At 45.3% G+C, this 25,871-nt stretch overlaps 2 protein-coding genes across 22 annotated transcripts in view; both read right to left on the bottom strand.

The window, feature by feature from the left end:
- Positions 1 to 18,215, bottom strand: part of Ggact (gamma-glutamylamine cyclotransferase) — a 56,769-nt gene extending 38,554 nt beyond the window's left edge. Inside the window, exons 1-4 of one of the 21 annotated variants that reach the window (XM_045144880.1) lie at positions 18,104 to 18,192; positions 16,533 to 16,724; positions 6,663 to 6,786; positions 1,390 to 1,561 (exon numbers count right to left, since the gene is read on the bottom strand). The gene's annotated coding sequence lies outside the window, so the exon portion shown is untranslated. Of the gene's footprint in view, positions 1 to 1,389; positions 1,562 to 5,156; positions 5,381 to 5,682; positions 5,786 to 5,819; positions 5,845 to 6,068; positions 6,087 to 6,618; positions 6,787 to 16,532; positions 16,725 to 18,103 lie in introns of those variants that run through there. The other 20 variants (XM_045144879.1, XM_045144885.1, XM_045144899.1 and 17 more) reach the window with 20 other exon arrangements.
- Positions 18,216 to 22,711: 4,496 nt separating this feature from the next.
- Positions 22,712 to 25,871, bottom strand: part of Tmtc4 (transmembrane O-mannosyltransferase targeting cadherins 4) — a 76,238-nt gene continuing 73,078 nt past the window's right edge. The window contains exons 17-18 of the mRNA XM_045145370.1: positions 24,949 to 25,018; positions 22,712 to 23,929 (exon numbers count right to left, since the gene is read on the bottom strand). Of these exons, the coding sequence (XP_045001305.1) occupies positions 23,781 to 23,929; positions 24,949 to 25,018 (219 nt within the window). The 3' untranslated portion in view covers positions 22,712 to 23,780. The remainder of the gene's footprint in view (positions 23,930 to 24,948; positions 25,019 to 25,871) is intronic.

Raw genomic sequence — 25,871 nt, 5'->3', positions numbered from 1 at the left:
CCCTCAAGTCTATAAACCAAAATAAGCCCCCTTTTTTTTCCCCCAAAAGCTTCTCTTAGGTGATTTCCGCCAGCAATGCGAACCTGACTGCAACACGGCCTAGCGTGGAAGAGGAGCTGTGGTACATTTGAGAATCACTGTACCTGGCGTTCATGTCTCTGTCACAAACAAATGCCTAGAGGGCTGCTCTGGTCCTACGGTGGTTACTGCATTACAAAGCCGGTCAGACTAAGTAAAGCTCCCCCTCCACAGAATTCCACCGGGTAATCCCTGGAACCTGTGACGATGTTGCCTTACATGGCAACAGGCCCTTGAGAATGTGAGGAAATTAAGATGATACCCTGGGTTGTCCAGATGGACCCCCAAAACTCTAATAGCAAAGTCCATAGGAGAGAGGAAATGGCCGTGTGAAATCAGGCTAGACACTGCAGTGATCCAGCCTCAAGCATAAACATCTTGAGTCCCCAGAGGTTGGAAAATGTGGGGAACCAGACCTGGGCTGACAGGCTTGGCAAGCAAGAGTCTTGAAAGGTTGAGCCATCTCCCCCAGCCCTGCTCCCTACTTTTTAAAGTAAAAAGTTCCAAACCATCCAGCTGGTGGCGAAGCCAAGAGTGGATGCCAGGCAGTCTGACTGACGATGGTGCCTGTAACTACGATACTAGTATCTGTGTCCTATGTAGAAACTGCAAGTTTAACACTCTACACACTTACTAACACAGTACCTCCAGGGTTAAGCACAGAACAATGCAGAGAATGACAACTGAACAGAGTATAAAAATCTGGGGAGGGGGCAGGATAAACAGCTGTAATACATAAAACAGAAGATTACTATCTGTTTTTGGAGACAGGGTCTTACTGTGAATACAACCTAAATGGGGATCAAGGTAAGTCTTCCTGCCTCAGCCTCCAGAATGCTGGGATTTCAGAAGGACATGTACCGCCTCACATGGCTACAAAATCAGTATTCCTCATGGATCAGTACTGGTCAGTTGCTGGTTTGTTATCCTCCACTACACCACTCTCATGCTAGGGATCCAACCTAGGGCCTCGCACATGCCTGAGGCATTCTACCACCACTGAGCTACGTGCCCAACTCAAAGCTGGTTGCTTTTGTTGTTTTTGATGCTGGAGGCTAAACCTAGGGCCTTCTGCATGCTAAGCAAGTACTCTACCACTGAGCTATAGCCCACCCTAAATAACTTACAAATCAGTAAAACACCACAGCACAAAGGCAGTTGTGTAAAGTGATATGAATAGTCTCCCTCTACCATGTTTCAGTGTCAGAAAGACAAGGGCTTCCAGTTGGCACTGCTCGTCAGCACAGCACTTCTGCAGCTCCAGCGTTCAGAGGACATGAACATTCTAGAACAGAGTTCATCAATTCTCACCTGTATGTGGTTTTGTTCAAAGATGTGGCTACGTGAAATCTAGCAAAATGGTGAGTCACAGTCTTAAAAGCTTTCAACTTCAGAATCTTTTCACAGGACACGGGGTAAGTATGCCTCGCTTATAGGATGGCCAGGAAATCCACATGGACCAAACATCCAGTTCTCAGTCCTGCTGGGGATGAAATAAGAAGTTGAGTGGAAAAAACTAAGTGTTGAAGAGGAGATTAAAACTAAAACAAATGACCCAATCCCTCCTTCTTTTTTATTTTTTAGGTTGGATCTAGTCTAGGCTGACCTGGAATTCATATGTGGTCCCAAGCTGGCCTCAAACGCACAGCTATCCTTCTACCTTTGCCTCTCAAGGCATATGTCACTATGTCCAATCCCTCTTAAGGCAATCTCAACACTGGACTTGGGCTAATAGAAGGAAAGTATTTTCATACCTGTTTCAATGAAACAAGGTAACCCTGACCAACTTTGCTTTGAATAGGAGGACCTCAAAGTTCTTGACCTCTGGGAGAAATGGCATCTATATAATCTCATAACAATAATAAAATTATATTTGAGTTATTAAGTAAAACCTGTATTAGGAATGCTGAACTTACTAAATAGGGTTCATTTATATTTAAAAAAATTGTTTTGGGCTGGAGAGAGAGGGTTTAGCAGTTAAGAAGCTTGCCTGCAAAGCCAAAGGACCCAGGTTCGATTCCCCAGGATCCACAGAAGCCAAATGCACAAGGTGGCACATGGACGTGGAATTCGTTTGTAGTGGCTGGAGGCCCTGGTGAGCCCATATACATAATTTTTCTCTCTCTCCTCTTTATCTCAAATAAATAAGTTAAAACAATTAAAATTTAAGCTTGAACTTAAACCTTTAGCTCCAACTTCCAATTTATAGGAAATCCAAAGATAGAAACAATCTGGAATGTGGAGTATGACTGGCATTAAAGAAACCCATGGGCTGCTCCAGACCAGAGTTGGCCCATTGTAGCTTGTTAACAGGTCCAGCCTACCACTGGGTCTTTAAACAAAACCAAACCTTCAGAAAATCAAACGCTATTCGAACACTGATCTGAGTATCGGTCATGGACACTTGTGCGTGGCAAAGGGAGAGCCAAACCCCTGTACAGAAAGCCCGGAGCCCGAAAAAGCCTGGGGAGCTCACATCTGACCCTGCACAGGGAACACTGCCAAACCCCTGCCCTAGCCCGGAAGAGACCATCCACAAATTACACATGTGGTCGTGTCTGCATTCTGACTACAGCATTTGTGAGCTAATCTACTGTAATTCTATCAAGGGCTGATGATAGCTGTGGTTATAGGGAAAAAAATGTTCTTTCTTTGGAAGTGCAAACTGAAATCGTTAGGAGCCAACTGTTACACTGTCTCAAAGACACTGCTTGAGCCCTTTAGGGAGTAGAACCCAGGACCCTGCACATGCCAGGCAAGCGCTCTACTACGGCGATACATCTGCAGCCCTCAACTGTTTCATTTATAACCGCTCATGAGAAAAAATGCAGACAACCGAACAAGAATCAGGAGACGTAGTTGATGGACATATGGAAGTCCATTAGACTATTCCCCGTGCTTCTGTATTTGATTAAAATTATTAATAAGAAATGAAAAGAAATCAGAACCTTGATCAAAACGAGAGCTTGTCACCAGAGAGCCATTCCTTCCTAGTACCGGTCTAACCCAGTGCTCCACACACTGGGTGACGCCTCAGCACACCGCTGCTGCCGAGCTCTCTGTGAGCAGTCTCATCCTAAGCACCCCATCTGCTCATGGGGTCCAGCGAAGTCACTTTTTCTCTGTCTGTGAACACTCACTCTGCGCTCAAAGTTTGGCCCACATGTGCCCTTCCCCGTGTATCCATTCCAGCAGCACACTGCCTTGTAGTTCATCCTTCACATTTTAGCTGGTGGTCACACCCATTACCTCACAATGTTATTCTACACCCCGGGGACTGTGAAGAGCTTCATCTTCTCTAAGGGCCAGTCGTGGGAGTGTAACCACACTCACAGGCAGTAAGCACTGCCTACACACTTCTGGGTTCCAGGAGCTGAGACTCCAACCTAAACAAGGCTGTCTTGCCCTAAGCAGTTCCACAGACAATAGAGAGAGGCCTTTGACTGAAGAATGAATTCCAGTTAATTATAAACTGGGTGGTCATGGCTAGCTTAGGCTCTCTGAATAAAATATCCAATATCTAAGGTTACCCCAGACAGAGAATGTTCTAGAGAAGATTTACTAATCATCTGACATTATCCCCTTATTGTCACCTTTCCATGGGTCATGCCCTCTTCAAATGCAGCTGTGAGACACCTGTACCTGCAAAAGGCCCTGGCCAAGGTGGGCACGAAGCCATCCACTGCTTGTTCTCTAAATAGTGACTGAGTGGGAACTCTGAACAGCTCGCAGTAACAGGCAGAGAACTGAACATGTAATTCATTTTCATTAAAAAAATGTTTTTTCGGGCTGGAGAGATGGCTTAGCGGTTAAGCGCTTGCCTGTGAAGCCTAAGGACCCCGGTTCAAGGCTCGGTTCCTCAGGTCCCACGTTAGCCAGATGCACAAGGGGGCGCACGCATCTGGAGTTCGTTTGCAGAGGCTGGAAGCCCTGGTGCGCCCATTCTCTCTCAAATAAATAAATGTCGCTCTCAAATAAATAAATAAAAATTAAAAAAAAAGATTTAAAAAAATGTTTTTTCATTTTTTAAAGATGTTCTTCTTTTTTTATTTTTTGTTCATTTTTATTTATTTATTTGAGACTGACGCAGAGAGAGAGAAAGGAAGAGGCAGATAGAGAATGGGCTTGCCAGGGCTTCCAGCCACTGCAAACGAACTCCAGATGCATGCGCTACTTTGTGCATCTGGCTTATGTGGGTCCTTGGGAATCGAACAGAGTTCCTTTGGCTTTGCAGGGAAGTGCTAAAACAGCTAAACCATCTCTCCAGCCCTTCATTTTCATCTTTAATCTTACTCTTTTGTTTGTGGACAAGGTGTAGGCTGGCCTGGAACTGACAATGTAGCCCAAGCAGAACTCAAACTTGCAGCAATCATGCCTCAGCCTCGGAGTGCTGGGGTTACAGGCAGGAGCCACCACGCCCAGCTTGATGGTAAAACTGAGGAAGTAACCTGATGCAGGGTTCTGTCTCTAATCCGTACTACATATAATAATAATAATAAATTCACTACAGAAGCCCACTAATTAACTGCAAATTCAGGTTTAAAAGACAAACGCTCTTCCTACTCAGGGATTGGGGGTTTTCCTGGGAGCAGTTTCAGGCAAAGGAAAGCAAAGTGCAGGGCTCCCTACGTTAGCACTTCAATTCACTGAACCAGGCCAGGGGACTCTTCAATGACAGGAAGACACACACACACACACACACACACACACACACACACACACACACGGCTTACACCTTCTACAGGTCAATTCAATTGCTTCAGAGATATCCTTTAGTTTTTCACTCGTGGTTTCTCCCTGGGACCTTCAGGGCAATAAATAACCTGGTCTTTTTTAAAGTAGCTAGTAGTTTAGTGCATTTCCTTATCCCTTCCACACTAATAAACTGTTCTTGGGAGTTGAGAAGCTGAAAATAAACTTTAAAAAAAAGAATAAATTAGTGGGGCGTGGTGGCGCATGCCTTTCAGCCCAGCGCTCGGGAGGCAGAGGTAGGAGGATCGCCGTGAGTTCGAGGCCAGCCTGGGCTAAGAGTGAGACTCTGCCTCCAAAAATAACTTTAAAACTAAATAAAACAAAACCTCCGAAGGGTCTTGAGCGAGCCCGTGGCATTGTCACCGGTCAACAGGGCGAGCGAAATAACAACAGTAACCACAGACGGAATCAGGGCAGCGAGAGAGATTGGCCCCCCAAATCCAGATGTTCCAGGCCCGGCTCCAAGGGAAACTGGGACCAGGTCGCGACGCACGGGCGATTGCTTCCAGACTCCTGTCTACAGAGAAATGCCTACAATGGGAAGCCGACTTTCCGAATCCGGCCAGCCCCCTTCCACGTCAGAGCCCGGAGCTCCCCGCCGCGCAGCCGCCTCCCCAGCCACCCCGCGCTCGAGGGCCGGGCGGCGTCCCGGAGACTCGGCGCCCGGAACCCGGCCGCGGGCGCGCGCCGCTCGGGCCGTTTTCCGGGGTCAAACGTGCGCTCCGGCCCCTCGGGTTCCGCCGCCCGGGCCGCCGCCCTCCCGGCCCCACGCCAGCCCGCAGGCAAGCCGGGGTCTCGCTGGAGAGAAGTGAAGCCCCAGCCGCCGGGGTCCGGTCGTCGCCAGCGCCTCACCTGCTCCGGGTCCGGCCCTTCGAGGGGAGCGCGGCGGGACGCGGAGCGGAAACGCCCGACCCGTGGGGCCGGTGCCTCACCCAAACCGCCCCGGGCCGCGCCCCCTGCCGGCGGCACGCGGCTCCGCCCCCACCTACCGAGCTCGACCCTCCGCGGACGCCGCTCAGCTGGGGTCGGCCCGCGCCCGACGCAGGTGCCTCACGCTTCCTCCACAGCCTGCAGGCCCCAGGCGCACGCTCCCGCACGCAGCCAGGCCTTGAGTCCAGCTTGGACCCAAGCACACCTGAAGCACACCACATCAAACACATCAAACACATCAAACACAAGAGACGCCGGCTGCACAGGCGGTTGAATGGGTAAGGCGTTGGCCTGTAAAGCCAAAGGACCTCGGTTCGGTTCCCCAGGACCCACGTAAGCCAGCTGCACAAGGCGGCGCACGGGTCTGGAGTTCGTTGGCTGGAGGCCCTGGCGCACCCGGTCTCTCTTTCTTCCTCTGCCTCGTACTCTCAAATAAGTAAAAATAAGGTATTTTTTTAAAAATACAAAGACTCAAAACGACTCCACAAACTTTGAGACACCCCACCTCACACACACACACAGAGATGATGCTAATTTCAGGTAGATGACCAGATCAGGTAGATCTGGGGAATGAATTGCATAAGACAAATTCACACATCACTAGATACAGATAATCATGTGGTCATACTGCCTACTTAATGCCTGGGGATCTGGGGAATGAATTGCGTAAGACAGATCCACACATCACTAGATACAGATAATCATGTAGTCATACTGCCTACTTAATACCTGGGGATGTAGCTAAGTGGTAGACCGCTTGCATGCCCAAGGCCCTGGGTTCAGTCTCCAGTACCACAATACCATAATAATTGTTTCAGGTGTTGAAATATGCTGCTCATTTGCTGAACTCAAACTTACTATGTAGTGGAGGACGACCTTGGACTGCCTCCTGATCCTCTTACCTCCACTTCCCATGTGCTGCAATGACAGCTAAGCATCTCTTCAATATGCTCCCATTCCTGAAGCAGGTTGGTATTTAAAAATGCACTCTCAGGCCGCATTTATGGACTTACTGAGTCAGCAACTCTAAAGAAAGGTGAGGATTAACAGATTTAACAAGTGATGTTGACACAGGTTCACCTTTAAAGACTCATCTCAGACTTGAATGTCCATGTGAATCAACTGCAGATTCTGGGGCTGGAGAGATGGCTTAGTGTTTAAGGTACTTGCCTGCAAAGCCTAAGGACTCATGTCCAACTCTCCAGGTGCCACATAAGCCAGATGCACAATAATGCAAGCACACAAGGTCACACATGGACACAAGGAGGTGCACACATCTGGAGTGTGAATGCAATAGCTGGCTGGATGCCTTGGTGTGCCAATTCCTCTCCTCTCCTCTCCTCTCCTCTCCTCTCCTCTCCTCTCCTCTCCTCTCCTCTCCTCTCCTCTCCTCTCCTCTCCTCTCCTCTCCTCTCCTCTCCTCTCCTCTCCTCCCCTCCCCTCCCCTCCCCTCCCCTCCCCTCCCCTCCCCTCCCCTCCCCTCTCCTCTCCTCTCCTCTCCTCCTCCTCTCTTCTCCTCCTCCTCTCCTCTCTTTTCCTCTTCTCTCTCTCTCCCTCCCTTGAGTAGGATCTAAGGAGATTCTGAGACGTCCTAGCCATTCGTTTAAAGCTCCACGTTCCAGTATCATTACATGTGCCATTAAATTTCAACTTGCTTTTGGAGTGGACATTGAGGTAGCTTCTGTGCTGAGGCCCTGGGTGTGAGGAAATGCCTGCCTAACTTACACCTGTCTAAATGCACCGCTGCTTTATGTGAACAAAAAGAGATGGTCTCAGCCCATGGTAGTCTTCCTGTGTGCCTCTAGCATGCCAGACCCATGCATTGGACAGGAGAATATCTCCTGCACCCCTTTAGGCCATAGATGTCAAGAGAAATAAGCAATAGAAAGGAAGGGGACTATGTCAGGAGCTTGAAGCCTGACTGAGTGACACTAGAATCTACCAAAATATTATTAAATGATCCTAATAAATTATGTAAAAAATAACTTGGGCTCCCAATTTGTTTGCTGTCTATTTCTCGTCTACTGTCTGTGTTTGTTCATAGGGCCCTTAAGCCAAGAATGAGTTTTACATGGTATGTGGATGTGCGTGTATTATGTGCATACTGTGTTGTGATGCATGTAATATGTGCACTTATGTGTGCAGGTGCATGCACGCCATGCATGCATAATCAGGTGTTCTCTGATCACTCACCCACATATTTCCTTGAGATAGGTTCTCTCAACCTGAGGTTGCTATCCATCAGTGAGCCCCAGTGATTCCTTGGTTCCCGCCACCTGGGGGCTGCTGTTAGAGATGGGAGTGGCAATTTATGTGGACTCTAGGGAAGTCAAACTTGACAATCTCCCTCTCAAATATCCTCATGCTGAAGCGATGAGCAGTGTTAACTTCTAAGCCATCTCCCCAGCCCGAGGATTTTTTTTCTTTGAGAATTTGAATACACAGACATAGTGTTTTTGTAAGGGTCTGAGAATAGCTGAAGAAAGACCCCAGACTCAAATACTATGTAAAAACAAAGAGCATTTATTCTGAAGAACCAGCCAGCATGCAGGGGTCAACCATTCATACAAAATGGTGACCCCAAGAAGAGCGCACAGGCCCCTTTTAAGTACAACTAGGGGAATTTCAGGTGGGGTTAGGTGATCTTTTAAAATGATTGGCTAGGCAAGCAGCAGTTATAGTTGTATGTCTCTGATTGGTTGGAGCGAAAGGGACATGTCTGGGCATGTTTGGACATGTCTCCAGGACTCAGCTCCTGGGTGGCTGTCTTCTCCAGCCACATGTCAGGGTCACTGTTGATGAAGAGCCCGCCCTTTCCCAGAAGTCTTGCCTGTCTCTCCAAGGAACTGAAACTAGTTAGTGTGGCACCTTCCTGAAGCCTGTCATGGCGTCAGTTTGGTCCCTTCATTTCTAGGTCATAATCTCTTCCTGTTAGTTTCTTTTGCCTCCCCTCCTCTGCCCTCTCCTTTTACCACTAGTCCTTCTTCTATTTTGATGTCTCTTTCTTTTTCTTTTCTACACCATCCATGTTAAAATGTTGACAGGTTCAATATTGTGCAGGCCTTGTGGAGATAACAACAGCCAACAGCCTCTATGAGATCATGAATACACCAGTTACTTCCTGTCCAGAGGAGAATACCCCAAAGTCCTCCTTGCCATCCTCTGGCTCTTACATTCTTTCCACCCCCTTCTACCTTCACATTCTCTGAGCCTTGAAGGGTGAGATACAGAGATGTCTCATTTAGTTGCTGAGCTCTCAATAGCCTCTTATTACAGCATTTCAACAAGTTTTGAGTCCCCAGCTATCTGCAAAATGAAGTTTCTCTAGGTGTAGCCTTAGCATTTTTCTTTTCTGCTACCTCCTTCACAATATTCCCTGAGCCCTTCAGGATGTCATAGTGCTGTCTCATCCAATGCAGAGTACTGAAATGTCACTTCTCAGCACCTTGGGTCTTCCCAGAAGTCAGCACCATCTGCAAAAAGAAGCGCTAATCTATGAACACAAACATAAATATTTAGAGGGTACAACATGCCCATTTATCCAAAGAACCATAGTAGCTCCCCCCCATACCTTGGGACCATGACCTTCCAAGCTATTGGCTTTTAAGTAGGTTTTAGGGCCAGGCATGAGTTCCCTTCCAGGGAACAAGCCTTACAGCCAATCAGTGAGCAGTTGGTTACTCCCATGGCATGCCACTATTGCAGCGTGGACGCCTGTTGCCTGGCTGGCCAGTTGTGTAGCTCACAGACTCCACTTTTGGATGCATTTTCCTCCCCCAGCAGCCTGCAGCCTGCACAGCTCTTCCTAGCACTATACACGGAGGAGGCTTCCAGCTCCATTCCAGCTTGATTTCTCAGTGTCCAACAACTGGAGCATGTGTCTTTAGCAAGAAGGTTTTAGCAACCAAAATTTCGAATGCCTTTTTATCAGCCCGTTATAGAAAAAGAGCTGCCCACACTCTAAACTTTGTCTTACTTGAGACTGTTCACAGCATCTGCCTATCATTTCTTTTAGTAGGGAATTTACATGACTAAATAAATAAACAAAATCTGTATGTAAACACGACATAGTCAACAGAGATGGTATTCAATAATATTATTAAGGGGCTGAGGACGTAACTCAGTTGGTAGAGTACATGCCTAGAATGCACACCCAGGATTTGATCCCCAGCATCAAATAAGCTAGACATAGTAGTGCATGCCTGAAACCCCAACAGCAGGGAGGTGGAGGCAGGAGGATATCAGAAGTTCAAGATTACCATTGATTACATATCTAGTTCAAGGTCAACCTGGAATCCATAAGTCTTTCTCAAAAACTTTTTTAAAAGAAAATTTGAGGGCTGGAGAGATGGCTTAGCAGTTAAGCGCTTGCCTCTGAAGCCTAAGGACCCCAGTTCAAGGCTCGATTCCCCAGGACCTACGTTAGCCAAATGCACAAGGGGCGCATGCATCTGGAGTTCGTTTGCAGTGGCTGGAGGCCCTGGCGTGTCCATTCTCTCTCTCTATCTGCCTCTTTCTCTTTCTTTCTGTTGCTTTCAAATGAGCAAATAAATAAAATAAATTTTTAAAAAAGAACTTGTTTTTTTTTTTTAAAAAAAAAAAAAAGAAAAGAGGGCTGGAGAGAAGGCTTAGTGGTTAAGCGATTGCCTGTGAAGCCTAAGGACCCCGGTTCAAGGCTCGATTCCCCAGGACCCACGTTAGCCAGATGCACAAGGGGGCACACATGTCTGGAGTTCGTTTACAGTGGCTGGAAGCACTGGCATGCCCATTCTCTCTTTCTCTCTGTCTTTCTCTGTCGCTCTCAAATAAATAAATAAAAATAAAAATAAATTTAAAAAAAGAAAAGAAAATTTGACCATTTTCCCAATGTAAATCATTATGAACCCAACAAAAAAACTCTCAACTTTACAGTTTCAGTATAGATACCACTAATTTGACTGACTTAGAAGGTGTGTGCAAAAGTAGACAATCATATTGACTCTGTAAATTATGGGATTTCATACTTGCATCTCTACCCTGACTGAACATTTCTTATTAAATTTGAAAGCAGCAGAATCATTTTTCTTTTTCTATTTTAAATTTGGAGCCTTTAAAAAGACATTTTATTTATTTATTGGAGAGAAAAAGAAAGACAGAGGGAGAAAAGAATGGGTGCTCCAGGGCCTCCAACCATTGCAAACAATCTCCAGACACATGTATGCGCCTTTGTGCATCTGGCTTATGTAAGTACTAGGGAATTGAGCCTGGGTCCTTTGGCTTCGCAAGCAAGCACCTTAACCACTAAGCCTCTCTCCAGCCCAGGATCATTTTTCTTTCTTTTCCTTCTGGCAACTTATTTTACTCAGTTCAACAACCTCACTAGTAAACAATTCCCATGGGAAAGAAATGAATGAGTGGAGAAAACCAACTCTATAGAATTATGTTCACTCACATCCAGTTCAGTCTTGATAGTTCTGGATGAGTGTTTTAAAGATGATGTGGGGATGGAGAGGTGGCTAAGTCGTTAAGGTAACTACTTGAAAAGCTTAATTAATGACTGGGGTTTAGTACACATGTAAAGCCAGATGCACAAAGTGGTGCATGCATCTGGAATGTGTAACAGCAGGATGCCCTGGCATGCCCATTGTCTCTCTCTTTGTTTTTTGTGTCACTCTGTTTGCAAAAAAAATTTTTTTTAAATTTTTTTAAAAACAGATGATGTGGGCTGCTCTCAGCATTTGTTTGCTTTTTTGAGACATTAACCTTTCCTTCACATGCAACAGGTTTAAAAAAAGTATTTGAAATTTTCTAAGAACTTGCAATCAAGATGGTTTCCTCTCTATCATTTGTAATTTGAAGGACAATGAAGAAACACTGGAGTGAAGCATGATATGAGATTCTTAGCCTGGGTGAACAAATCTCTAATCACAAATGGCAGAATAACTGTAAGAATTCTCAGAAGAAGCAATCTCACCAGCCAAATATACCACCCACCATCACCGAAACTCATTTATTGCAAAGAGCTACAGGCATTCACAACTTCTCGGTGACCCTGTAACATTGCTGACATTGTTCTCGAAACTGAAATCCAGTAAGTGGGCCTTGCTATTCAAATAGCAAATATTCAAATGTCTCTTTCAAAAGACAGAATGCTACTTCAATGCCTGGAAACGTAGATGTCGTAAAACGCAAAGTAGTTCAAGCACCTTGGTGCACAGAATGAACACCCACAAGTGTGTGAGGCACAGTAGGACTCCTCATTTGTCCCTGACAATAGCGTTAGTCAGGAGTCATCATTCTACTCAGGCCCCATCTCTGAGGGCCAAATGTCAGTGAAGAGACACTGGAAGCCCCAGGAGTCCTTTTCAAAGACCTCCATTCATGTGACGATGAGATTCTTGGTTTTGAAAAGCCAAGAAAAGAATTTCAGGATGATTGTAAGAGCCACAGAGTGGGTAGGAAAACCCTGAAGCAGGGTCCCCTTACCACCCCAAAGGGACTGTCTGAGGCCTTCATGACCCCACAGCAACTCCCATAACCCCCTTGAGGAGGGCCCCAGGGAGACAGGAATAGGAGTGAGGGGATAAAAGAGAATAATCTGTGGTGGTATACATGAAAGACAAACACAAGGATAAGACATGCCACCACACCCAGACGTGCACTTGGGGCTTCTCGAGAGAGTTGTGAAAAAAATAAAAATAAAAACAAAAATAAGAGAGAGTTGTGGGTGTCTTAGTGGTAGTCATATATATGATTTTGGTGGTTCTCAAGTTACCACTCAAAGGGTTGCTAAAGATTTCCCCCACTTTCCTGCTTTTCAAGAACTGTTTCTGGGGTGCCAGTGGATGTGCCCTGGATGGGATGACAATGTGGTAAGATGAAACCACGAGCCACACGGGATTGAGACATGTGTCAGTGGGGGTTTCATGTGAGGCTCATGGAAGCCTTCGGGTTTATAGGAAGGAGGAAGTGCAGATATGCGCTCAGGCTTTAAGGTAAGTGCATTTGCTGTTTTAACGGTCTTATTTGAAATATCTGGTTATAAAAGGGATATTGGGCTGGTGAGATGGCTTAGTGGTTAAGGCGTTTGCCTGCAAAGCCAAAGGATCCTGGTTCAGTTCCCCAGGACCCAATAAGCCAGATGCACAAGGGGGTGCACGCATCTGGAGTTTGTTTGCAGTGGCTGGAGGCCCTGACATGCCCATTCTCTCTCTCTCTCCCTCTTTCTCACTCTCAAATAAATAAATAAAATATTTTAATTAAAAAGGGATATTGCCTCTATATAGGCAACCTTCACAGTAAATGCTGTTAAATGTTCTGTAATTATTAACTCTGTTGGTGAAAGACCACCACCAGACTCCAGGATGACTGACTCCTTTCCCTTGTCTCCTTAAAATTTCCTTTCTTTAAAAATAACGCACTTGCTTGCAAAGCATGAATGGCCCATGTTCAATCCCCCAGTCCCTATGTAAAAGCCAGATGCACAAAGTGGCGGATGAATCTGGAGATGCTCATCAGAGGCAGGTGGCCCTGGTTCACCCATTTTTTTTCTCTGTTTCTCTCAAATAGATCAATAAACAAATAAAGCCAGCTGAAGGCATAGTGGCAAGAAAATAAGGTTCAGGACTTGAGGCTACATCCAGCTGAGCAGAAACCCTGTGCTGCTTAACCTGGTGGCTAAAGCAGAGAAATGGGACAGTACAGCGACAGCGAGGCACCAGGACTACTTGTTTCTGATTGAACCGCTTTGTTGAAAACACAAGTTCCACTGAATAAACCATCTACAGATAGTTTCATCTCTGAAGAGCTTTCTCACACATCTAACCAGTTGACCACGAGGTACCATGAAGGTGAGTGAGAATTCCTCCCACCTTCCACATGAGCTCATGAGATTAGGCGGCCTGACCAAGATCTTTCAGTTGGCATGTGGCCTTTCTCAGCCCCATCAAAGACCCATTGCTTGCTTGTTGCGACGAGAGGAAATCGAAATGGAAGAAGCCTGGAATGTGTCAGCAAGCGAAGAGAAAGTCGGGAAGTGTGGGAGATGCGTTAGGCAGCCTATTGTCATGGCCAAAAGAATGATTTTGGCTCATGTTCGTTTTTGAGAGTTTAGCCCACAGCAGCTGCCTTCATTGTCTTCGAGTGTGTGTTGAGGTGTTAGGGTGATGGAGGTGATAAAGGGTGTGTGTAATGGAACAAAGCTGCTCATCTCATAGTGTTCAGCAAGGGATGGGGGAGCTCACATGCCTTGGGACATGATGAGTGGCTAAAAGCAACGTGCTTTTGGCCTGGATATCCATGACCTCACAGTGCCTGACACTACCTGCACAAGACCATCATAATAGGAGGAAAAGATGATGACCTCAAAATAAGAGAGAGACTGACTGAGAGTGGGAGGGGATATGACGGAGAGTGGAGTTTCAAAGGGGAAAGTGGGGGGAGGGAGGGCATTACCATAGGTTATTTTCTACAATTATAAAAACTAAATTTAAAGAAAGAAATATGCTTATATACACAATGGACTTTTCTCCAGCTGTAAAGAAAAATAAAGCCATGGCATTTGCAGTATAATAGACAGAATTAAAAATTATTAAGTTTCTGACTCAGAAAGAACAGCATATTTTCTTGCACATGTAGAGCCTGGATTTTAATGTATATATACTCATATTATACAATGGGAGTATGGGTTTTAAAACTAAAAGGGAGACCATGAGAGGGAAGAGGTCTTAAGGGAGAGGGGAGGGAAAGAAAGAGAATACACATGACTTGAAGGAAGAGGAGCAAGCTGGGAGAGGAAGGGGCCCAGAAGGACAGGAGCAGGGGGATGAGGGAGAAAGTGGGGGAAGAGGGTCAACAAAGAGCAAGTATGTATGGAAAAAAGTGTGAAAATACCATAATGAAACCGTTGTAAACTAAACTGAAAAGCTAATATTGAAGAAAACAACAGTGAAGTATGTTGGAAGACCACCCCAACATCATTTCATAGCAGATCTCAATAGAGTCAGGGAAAACACCATCACTTCTATTGGCAACATCTGGAGCATGGAGTGATTTAAGTGACTCACCTTAGGTTCCAGGGAACTAGTAGTGGGAATGGAGTCATCCACATCTGACAAAGTTATCCAGACTTTCAAAATATAACTTATGACAGGGTTGCTGACCCTAGGATAGACTCATGGTCCTCCTCCCAAATTCTTCAGACCCTGCCACCTTGGTCATGGAGGTGTATAGCTCCCTATGTCCGAGTGGAAAAGCTACCATTCAAATTCTTTATCTGAATGTTTGAAAACCAGCATAGCATCTTGATAGTCTTCAAGACACACCTCTGGTGGTTAGTCCTGTCTACTTGGTGGGGTTTAGAATCACAGAGGTGGCAAATCCTCTGGGCAAGACTATGCGGGTGTTTCCAGAAAGGTTTAATTGAGGTGAGAAAATTCACCCTCAATGTGGGTGGCACCCTCCCATGGGCTGGGGTCCTAGGGTGAATGAAAAGAAGGAAGCCAGCTGAGTAACAGCATTCACTGCTCTCTGCTTCCTGACTGTGGATGTAGTGTGACCCAGCACCTCATGTTCCTGCTACCACACCTTCCCCACCATGAGGGCTATCCACCAGAACTGCGATCCAAAACAAACCCTTCCTTTGTTGAGCGGTTCTTGTAAAATCTTTTGTCATAGCAATGAGAAAAGTCACTAATACATAACCTCAAGTCAGCCATCAACATTTATACTATTAAAAGTCCCTTGCGAGAAGACTGTTTTTTAAAAGATGATAGTGCTGAAGAGATGGCTTAGCAGTTAAGGCACTTGCCTGCAAAGCCTAAGGACCCAGGTTTGACTCCCTAGAATGCATGTAAGCAGGACGCACAAGGTGACGCATGTGCAGAAGGAGGCACGTGTCTGGAGTTCTATTGCAGTGGCTAGAGGCCCTGGTGCACCAACTTTATCCCTCTATCCCTCGTTCTCTTTCTCTCTCACTCATAAAAAAAGATGATGAACTTAGAGGGAAAGAAGAACCCAACTGGGGACCAGAAAGCTTTATTGATCATTGGGAAATGTCAATATTTAAAAATAATTGTAGGAGCTGGAGGGATGGCTTGGCAATTAAGGCACTTGCCCGAAAAGCCTAAAACCCCAGGTTCAATTCCCCAGTACCCATGTAAGCCAAATGCACAGGGTGCGTCTGGAGTTCATTTGCAGTGGCTGGAGGCTCTGGTGTGCCTACTCTCTCTCTCTGCCTTTTTCTCGCTCTCAAGTAAACAAAATATTTAAAAAAATAAAATAAAGTGATTATAATTTAGAGTACAAGAATGTTTTGATAAACAGCCTACAGTTTTTTATTCATTTATTTGAGAGTGACAGAGAGAGAAAGAGGCGGGGGGGGAGAGAGAGAGAGAGAGAGAGAGAGAGAGGGAGAGAGAGAGAATGGGCCCGCCAGGGCCTCCAGCCACTGCAAACAAACTCCGGATGCATGCGTCCCCTTGTGCATCTGGCTAATGTGGGTCCTGGGGAATTGAGCCTCGAACCAGAGTCCTTAGGCTTCACAGACAAGTGCTTAACCGCTAAGCCATCTCTCCAGCCCAAGAATGTTTTGATAAACAGCCTACAGTAGATTCACTCGAAAAGCAAGACCCTCTGCTTAATGCCCAACTCTTCAAACATACAAATTAAATACATAAGCCTTTGAGGAAGAATGCAAGTCAAAAAGACATCTCTGTGGAAATGTAGCCTCACGGAGCTGGAAGGTAACCAGCAGAATGTCAGGAAGAGAAGTGGAAGTCTGTTGTATTACTTACTGCAGCTTAGCACTGTCTATGGGGCCAGGCGTGGAAATGAATGATGGGTCTGGGCAATACACACCACTGGTGTCAGTGGAGCAGAGTGGGCGCTCCAGCGGTGGGACTGCTCCTAGGCATCTTAGTGAACACAGCCTTTGTCAAGATTCTGGCTGGCCTTCCTGACAGTTTCAATTCCCAAAGAGTCGTCTACTGGAAGAAGTAAAAGAATTTACACTGCTTTAAAATTTTTATTATAAGTTTTATTTATTTGCAAGCAGAGAGAGAAAGACTGGGGGAAAGGGCATGCCAGAGCCTCTTGTCAATGCAAACAACAACAACAAACAACCCCCCCCAAAAAAACAACTTCAACGCATGTGCCACATGGTGCATCTGGCTTTACGTGAGTACTGGGGAGTCAAATCTGGCCCATCAGGCTTTGTAAGAGCTTTGAACAGCTGAGCCATCTCTCCTCTCCAGCACTGGGAATTTACAGTCCTAAGACCATACCAAGATTTCCCACTCCCTCTGCTCTCTTTACAATATGATGGCAATACACATGGAGGTCTACGTCCTCCCGCTCTTTGGATCTGAATGGAGCTCTTCGCCACGGCGGGAGGCGCCAACGGACACCATGAAAGTGATTAATTTGCAACATGTTTCAGGAAAGATGAACATAGGTCCTTCCTTCTTTCCTGTCTCCTTTCTTCCCTCCTTCTCTCTCCATTCTCAATGCTGCAAATCTCAGACTTCATGTTAATTTCCCTCTCCTATACACTTAGTGCAGCTTTCCTCCTATTTCTCTACCTCCTCTTTCTTTAGCTTTCCTTTTTTTGTTCTTTTCTATTATTATTATTATTTTTGGTTTTGTGTGGTAGGGTCTTGCTCTAGTCCAGGCTGACCTGGAATTCACTCTGTTGTCTCAGAGTGGCCTTGAACTCACGGAGGTACACTATCAGAATTATAAAGTGGGTGATAAGGGTAAAATATAGGTGCAATTTTATCTTATTATTTTAAAATTATTTTATTTATTTTACAACAGCAGAGAGAGAGAGAGAATGGGGACACCAGGACCTCTGCACTGCAAAGGAACTCCAGATGCATGTGCATCTAGCTTTATGTGGGTTTGAGGAATCAAACCTGGGTCCTCTGGCTTGGCAAGCAAGTGCCTTAACCAATAAACTATCTCTCTAGCACAATTTTATTTTACTTCTCATGGTGCTGGGACTCAATTCTAGAGCCACAATTGTAGAGCCACAGCCCACACAGATGCAATTACAAATTAAGCAGAGTCACATCAAGAAGTAAAACGAAGCTGGGTGTGGTGGTGCAAGCCTTTAATCCCAGCACTCAGGAGGCAGAGGTAGGAGGATCGCAATGAGTTCAAGGCCGCCCTGAGACTACAGAGTGAATTCCAGGTCAGCATGGACCAGAGTGAGACCCTACCTTGAAAAACAAACAAACAAACAAAAAGAAGTGGAAAATTAAATACCATAATGCATTTTATTTTACCCCACTACTGCCTTCTCTGGGATCTCCAGGACACCTGAGACTGAATGCTGAAATCAAGGGACTAGTTCTCTTTCACTCACCTTTGTTCCATCAGGACTGAGGAGGGCTTGGGCACACAGCACACACCATTTATTGAATGAGGGGCTAAACAATAACGAATGCCAGGTCTGTTTGGTCCCCAGACACTCTTAAAAAAATCCATTCTCCCATTTATAATTAACTCAGGGTCCACTGGACCCAAAACATCTCACTGTTTTAATAAAATACTTTTAATTTTGTGTGTGCGTGAGAGAGACAGTGTGTGTGCAGGCTTATGCATGTCACAGTGGGCCTGAGGAAGTCAGAGGACAACTTTTGGGTTAGCTCTCCGCCTTTCTGCCTCACTTGAGGCAAGGTCTCAGGCTCTTGATCTTGCTGTCAATACCAGTGTATCAGGATCGAATCCTGCCACAGCTTCTAGCTTTTATTACTATTATTATTAATTAATTTTGTACTCAGTGAATACAGTCAAGTTGGTACCATTGTTAGGCTCATCCATGTCCTCCCCCCTCCCCCTGGCCCTTCCTTGTTGAGGTATATGGGTCATGCATTCTGGAGTTAGCCCACAGTGATGGGTAGGAGAAATGTTTCTGCGTATCCTGACCCAATGTGTGGCTCTGACATTCCTTCCGCCCCCTGTTCCGCAAAATTTCCCTGAGCCATGTTGGGTTCATTTTGGGTCTGCTTCAGTGCTGAGGTGTTGGGGGCCTCTGTGTCTCTGGCTATCTGGTTTGGTAGTTGATTGTCCACTGTGTTGAGCTCCTTCACCCTTGTGCTGGTACCCAATTCACCAAGAGAACAGCACCCTTCTGGCTTTTTAATATGGGGCACTGAGGAAGAAAATCAGGCACTCCAACTTGAGCAGAGGCACTTTATCCACTTTGCCATCTCCCCAGCTGTCCCCCATCTTCTTACGAAACAAGGCATTATCCCCACTTTAAATCTGATGGGTGGGCTTGAAGTACCCAGGATGTCACAGTGGGGGAACCAAGATGCCCATGTGGGTTTTTCCACCCTCAACTCCAAGCCGCTTGGACATGAATACGGGACACAGATGTCCAAGGCTCTGCTGCAGGGCTGTTTTCTCCGTGGCAGTTTAAGTCAGTCATTTGAAATCAAATGCGAAGAAAATGCTTAAATAACATGACTCAAAGCTCTAAGGAGCCCCACCACGGCATGGTTAGCTGAGTCCCACAGCATGGCGCCTGAAAGCACGCACATTTAAGCCCGCACCTAAATGAAAACAAATCTGAAGAACCAGGTATTTTCCAGTCATGCATGCTGGTCAGACAAGCCCGCCCAGGCTACCTTCCAGGTTAGTGATGCTCCCTCACCACAAAGAGGTGAAGGACTGGGATCCAATTCCCCCATGCTGTTTTGATGGCCCCCCTTTTCTCATTAGCAGTCAAAGAATGAATATCAGGGTACTAGCTGGGTGAGGTGGTGCATGCCTGTAATCACAGCTACTTGGGTGGCTAAGGCCAGAGAAGGGTGTGTTAAGACAGCCGACTGGGCTCTAGAGCAAGGCTCCATTTCAAAACACAAGAGCAATCCCAGCATCAGGGAGGTAGAGGTAGGAGGATCGCCGTGAGTTCAAGACCACCCTGATACTACATAGTGAATTCCAGGTCGGCCTGGGCTAGAGTGAGAGCCTACCTCAGAAAACCAAAAAATAAAATAAACAAATAAATAAATAAAGTTAAAAAAAAAAAAGAAAGGTATCAAGAAGGTAGAGAACTGGGAGTCAGTCTTCATGGCGGTGTTGTTTAGAAGGAAAACCACAAAACAAAAGTCCTGGTCGCCTGCACACAGGAAGAAAGGGAAAGAGCCTGCGTGGTGCATTTCCAAACTCTGAGGTGATGAAAGGCTTCCAGAAACATCCATCAACTACAGCACTGTTTTCTCTGGAAAGGAAACAGCTGCAGAGGGAACCCCGAGACGAAGCAGCGAGGATTAAGGGAATTTAGTCAGTAGGCAGAGGACCATGTTCATGTCTTGAGATGACAACTACTTTTAGTATTGGGAGGAAAAATAAAATAAAATAAAATAAAAGGAGAAAGGATCCTGAAGGAGCTTAAAGAAAAAAAACTTTTTTTCCCCTTTTACTTGCAAAAAAACAAGGGCCATTAAAACTTTTTATTTAGAAAAATCAACACAGCATAAAATACATCTATTATCTGCCAAGCTAGACCCTACAGGAAGATAAATAGTAAGACATCCTCTGCTCCCAAGAGAGCTATAAATTGTTACTGTTGTTTTGGGACCACTTAAGAGATGTCTGAAACACAGCATTTCCCTTTCCGATATATTTCAACCATTAAAAGTTACAATTGCTGACTTACAACTCCACAAAAATCTGTTCCCCCCCCACAAAAAAAAAAAAAAAAACCTGAGTTTAAACATGTTCATCACTTATGTCTTGCTTGGTACCATCTTTAATATACAGTTAACATACTCTAATTTTAGGATCCCAGGCTCCTTTGTTTTTGGAGGTAAGGTCTCCCATAGCCCAGGCTGGCCTGAAACCTGTTATGTACCAAAGGGGACCCAGTCAGTGTTTTGTGAAAAAATATTTTTGTTTATTTATTTTTCGCAAGCAGAGAAAGAGAGAGAATGGGTATGCTAGGGCCTCTAGCCACTGCAAATATATGACTGCTTTGTGTATCTGGCTTTACATGGGTGCCGGGGAATGAAACTCAGGTCATTAGGTTTTGCAGGCAAGCACTTTTACCACTGAGCTACCTCTCCAGCCCACATATCCAGTTTTATGTGGTACTGGGGATCAAAAGCTGAACTTTGTACATGCTAGGCAAACACTCTATTAACAGAGCTACATTCCCAACCTGAACTTTAAGATTTTATTTAATTATTTACTTGCGAGATAGAGAAAGGCAAATAGAGAATGGGTGTGCCATGGCCTCTGGCTACTGCAAATGACCTCCAGATGCAAGAACCAGCTTGTGCATCTGGCTTCATGTGAGTCCTGGGGAATTGAAATTGGATCCTTTGGCTTTGCTGGCAAGCACCCTGACCGCTGAGCCATCCCCCCAGCTCTCAGTCTCAATTGTAACTTCATTTCTAAATGGTTTTTGTGGTGCGGGGGATCAAACCTGCCTGTGTTTGTTAGACCAGCTGTACCACTGAGCTGTACAGCCTAGCACCCACACTCCTCCTTGTTTTCTTTGTTTTTCAAGGTTAGGCTCTTGCTCTACCCCAGGCTGATCTGGAATTCACTATGTAATCTCAGGCTGACCTCAAACTCATAGCGATCTTCTTACCTCTCCTGAGTTCTGGGATTAAAGGTGTGTGCCACCTTTCTTGGCCACACTCCCTTTTTTTCTTAAAAAAAAAAAAAAATAATTAAGAACAAGATGAAGCTGGGTGTGGTGGCTCACGCCTTCAATCCCAGCGCTTGGGAGGCAGAGGTAGGAGGATCGCCGTGAGTTCGAGGCCACCCTGAGACTCCATAATGAATTCCAGGTCAGCCTGGGCTAGAGTGAGACCCTATCTCAAAAAACTAAAAAAAAAAATAAAAAAATAAATAAAGAGCAAGATGAAGAATCAATATGCAGACAGGTACCAGACCTGGTGGCACAGGCTTATAATCCAGTTACTTGGGAGGCTAAGGTAGAAGATCACAAGTTCAAGTCTTGCTAGGACTACAAAGTAAGTACAAGGCCAGCCTAAGCAACTTAGTGAGGTCTTGCCTACAATTTCAAAATTAAAAAAATAAAAAACGAGTGTGGGGCTGGAAAGAGGGCTAAACGGTTAAAACACTTGCCTGCACAGCCTAAAAACCCTGGTTCAATTCCCCAGTACGCACGTGAAGTCAGATGCACAAGCTGGCACATGCGTCTGGAATTCTTCTGCAGTTGCCAGAGGCCATAGCACACCCATTCTCTATCAGCCTCTCTCTCTCTCTCTCCTTGCAAATACGTATTTAAAAAAAAAACACGTTACCCAGGCAACACACCTCTGGGTATGTCTATGCAGGTAGTTCCAGAAAGGGTTGCCTCACCGTGAATGTGGGGGCACAATGCCACACACCGGAGCCCCGGGTGGCATTAAAAGGACGAAACAGGGGCTGGAGAGATGGCTTAGCAGTTAAACACTGGCCTGTGACGCCTAAGGACCCCGGTTCGAGGCTCGGTTCCCCAGGTCCCACGTTAGCCAGATGCACAAGGGGGCGCATGCGTCTGGAGTTCGTTTGCAGAGGCTGGAAGCCCTGGCGCGCCCATTCTCTCTCTCTCCCTCTGTCTGTCTTTCTCTCTGTGTCTGTCGCTCTCAAATAAATAAATAAATAATTTAAAAAAAAAAAAAGGACGAAACAGGCTGAGAACCAGCACTCACCTCTCTGTGACCTGCCCACAGACACAATGTGACCCCTGCCTCATGGTCCTGTTGCCATGCCTTGCCTCCATGATAAGACTGTACCCCCAAACCACAAGCCCAAGTAATTCCTTCCTTCACTAAGTTGACTCTTGTGAGTCGTTTTGTTACAGCAATGGGACAAGCCACTAATACGATGCCTTAAAACTCAGCATAAGTCACATAGTCAAAAGAACAGCTTATTTTTGTTCCATTTTGAGGGAAAGGAGAACAGAAAATTCACTAACTTGACATGATCTATTAAGAAGGCAATATGACAGTTTCATGTTTGTGTGATAATTTTACTGCATAAGAAATTATGGAGATTGCATAAATAATTAGGTCAACAGTATAGAAAGAACAAGACAAAACCAATATAAGTTTCTGATCAAATAAAATAGGAAAATAAGAATCTAATTCTTAGGAATACCACAACACCCCCAAATGACTCCTTTTGAGAGAAAATTTACCTCTTGCATTTTCTAGATATCTAGACTTCCATTAAGTGAAATGGAAAAACTGCTCCAGTTAAAACCTAATGCACAGAGGCCTAGAGCTCTCTGAACACAGCACATGACGGAAACAAAGATGGCTGCCTGCTTATGTGGGAAGCGTGGCTGATCCTAGTGACAGTGTCCATACACTGCTATATAATCTATAATCTCCTATGTGCTAAAACTGTACAAGGTGGCGAACATAAACAAACACTGCAAGAGTCATTTCTTCCTATAGAGGAAGAAGTACACAGATATGCCAGATGTTAAAAACTTCTATTCTTCAATTATTTGTGCCATTTAACACATAAAATACAAATAAATATTTTCTTATAAACAAAGTTCCTGTTACGCTGTTGCAAAAGACTTGAAAAACCCAAACTATTTACTCGTTATTAAATTAAAAAAATGCTGATATACAGACACGTGTGTTATTTACATCAGCTGTAGTCTGTCCATTCTTGGTCATAAATGAGGTTTAATCATGACCATCTAACACAGATGGCTCACGTCCCAAATGCAGGGTTAATGCTGGCAAAAGTCACTCCAGAGAATTTTTTCTTTTACTTTTTAGTTAAAAAAAAAAAAAAAAAAGCTTCCTTCTTGGGATTTTTAGAATTACACTTAGGTTGTTTTTAAAAAATATGATTTTGATGAAAAAAACCATATGAAGCATTCAAGAGTGTCTTGCTGGTGCTAAAACCTTTTTGCATGTCTTTGTTTTCATAGAAAAAAAAAAAAAGCAGACCCCGAGGAGGATAAAGAAAGCTTCTAAGAATTTTAAATGTTTACACATAAGCACGCACTATGGAGAAGATGCTTCATGCACACGCACACTCAGACACGAAGAGAGAGATCAGACGTCTTTCTTGTGTGTTTGCTCCAGCTTTCTCCTGAGAAGACCGTAATTCTCCCTGGTGCCTGCTGCCGCGGGGTCAAGCTGCAAAGAGATCTCGTAGTGTTTCTTGGCCATGTCCAGATGTCCCCAGCGGTGGTACAGCACAGCTGAAAAGCAGGAGGAGGCGCTCACTGGAGCACTTCTGAATAACCAGCACGATCCCCCACCATCCACGGAGAGCTACCACAGGACCCTCGCAGAAACCATTGTTTAAAAAAAAATATTGTTTGTACTCCAAACTTTATTTATTGTAATCACACGCCCTGGGCAGTGTCCTCTGAACACGTGCCAGTTACACACGGGGCCCTTCTTTTCAGCAGATGGGATCCGTGTGCCCAGAGCACTGTGGTGACATAAAGAAGGACCCCCGAACTTCCCCGGGAGCCCACACTGAGCTCTGGCTCTGCAGAGCTGCAGTCCTTTTCATCTTATTGTTCCAGTGCACGTAATATGAGTACGGCTGGAGGTGCCATGGTGAGCCTGTGAGAGTCAGGGGGACAGCATGGTGTGTGCCCTCAACTTCTAGTTGTTGGGGAAGGATTTCTTGTTTACCAGCTAGCTTGCCTGCCAGCTTCAGGCATCTCCTATCTCTGCCTCCCATTCCTGTAAGAGTGCTGGGGTTACAGACGCCCTCAGACGGGCTGTGTTGTACGTGGATTCTGGGGACTTGAGCCTGGGTACTCAAGCTTGAGCAGCAAGCAGTTTATCGACTGAGCTGTCTCCTCAGGCTCTAATTTTATTTTGTTTTATATTATTTATAGATCCCCCTACACCTACTTTGGTGAAGTAACGGCTTGTGTGTTTTTAGTGTGAAATAAGACTTCTAGCATGAAGATCAGACATAAAAATAGTAGTTACAACAAACCGAACCACTAAACCTGATTGGTATATAGGATTTTTTTTTTTTTTTAATATTCATTCTGCGTGATACAGGGGAATTCAACTCAGACCCTCTGAGTTTAAACACTGAGCTAAATCCCTAGCCTCATTTTTGTTTTGAGACAGGGTCAATACAGGCTACCTTAAAAAAAATACTACCCCCCCCAATAACGATTTTCGAGAACAAACACATACATAATATGATTTCATGGAGTTGCAATATGATTCACATGGAAAAATTTCTTACCCAAATTACCATGGTAACTTGCAGCATTTGGATTTGCTTTAATTGCCTTGAGGAATAAAACTTCAGATTCCTAGAGATGAAATGCACACAAAAGGTTACTGTACATCGAGCAAAAGTGATTCATCTCATCACCCGCAGTTTCCATTCACCACTCGTTCCTGTTTCGTACCAATAAATCCTTCCCAAAACACCTTCTGTAGAGAAAGGCTAGACAAGCTAGCAAGGCAGTGTCCTTGCGATCAGAGAGGGGACGAGGAAGCCCATGAGTTCTGCCACATGCCTCCTGGAAGTGGTTGAGCTTTCGCAGCTTAATGTAAGTGGCACGGTGTAGGATGCGGAGAGAAGATGGCAAGATAGAAAAAGAGCAGCTGGGGGAGACACCTGGGAGAGGGCCATTTTCACCCTCCACCAATAACCTCATGGCCAGGACTCAGGTTAGGGCAGCAGTCTGTTTCACCTCCCGAGAGAACCCACAATACCCTTGGCAAGCCAGAAGAGCCCATTCACCTGGAAAGAGCAAAGAGAATGAAGAAACGATGTCTGTCAGCGAAGCTGCCACAGTACCGTATGTGACCATGATGTGACTAGATACCTCTGATGTCTAAGGGCTGGTTCTCACAGGCTCACATCCCCCCCCCCCCCCCACCGCCACATTGTCCTCCTACAAAGCAGGGTTAAGTGTTTTCCTACCCGATTGAGCCCAGTGCTGCAACTGGACAGGTCACTTTGTACTGTAATGCCTACAGATAAAGATGCCCACTCTGTTCCCCTAACTCTTGACACTGGTCACACCTACCCACTCCTATTTCAGTAGCACCAAGCTCACCGTAGCTGGCTTTAAACATTGAGTTTACATAACCATGGCTGCTGGTTTGGGACAATTAGTTTTGCTACTTCTGTCCTGTGTATACATCTGAGTGGGC

Source organism: Jaculus jaculus, chromosome 3, assembly GCF_020740685.1.
Source record: "Jaculus jaculus isolate mJacJac1 chromosome 3, mJacJac1.mat.Y.cur, whole genome shotgun sequence".
Lineage (NCBI taxonomy): Eukaryota > Metazoa > Chordata > Mammalia > Rodentia > Dipodidae > Jaculus > Jaculus jaculus.
Note: the sequence above shows the minus strand (reverse complement) of the source record. Positions and strands in the feature narration are given on the sequence as shown.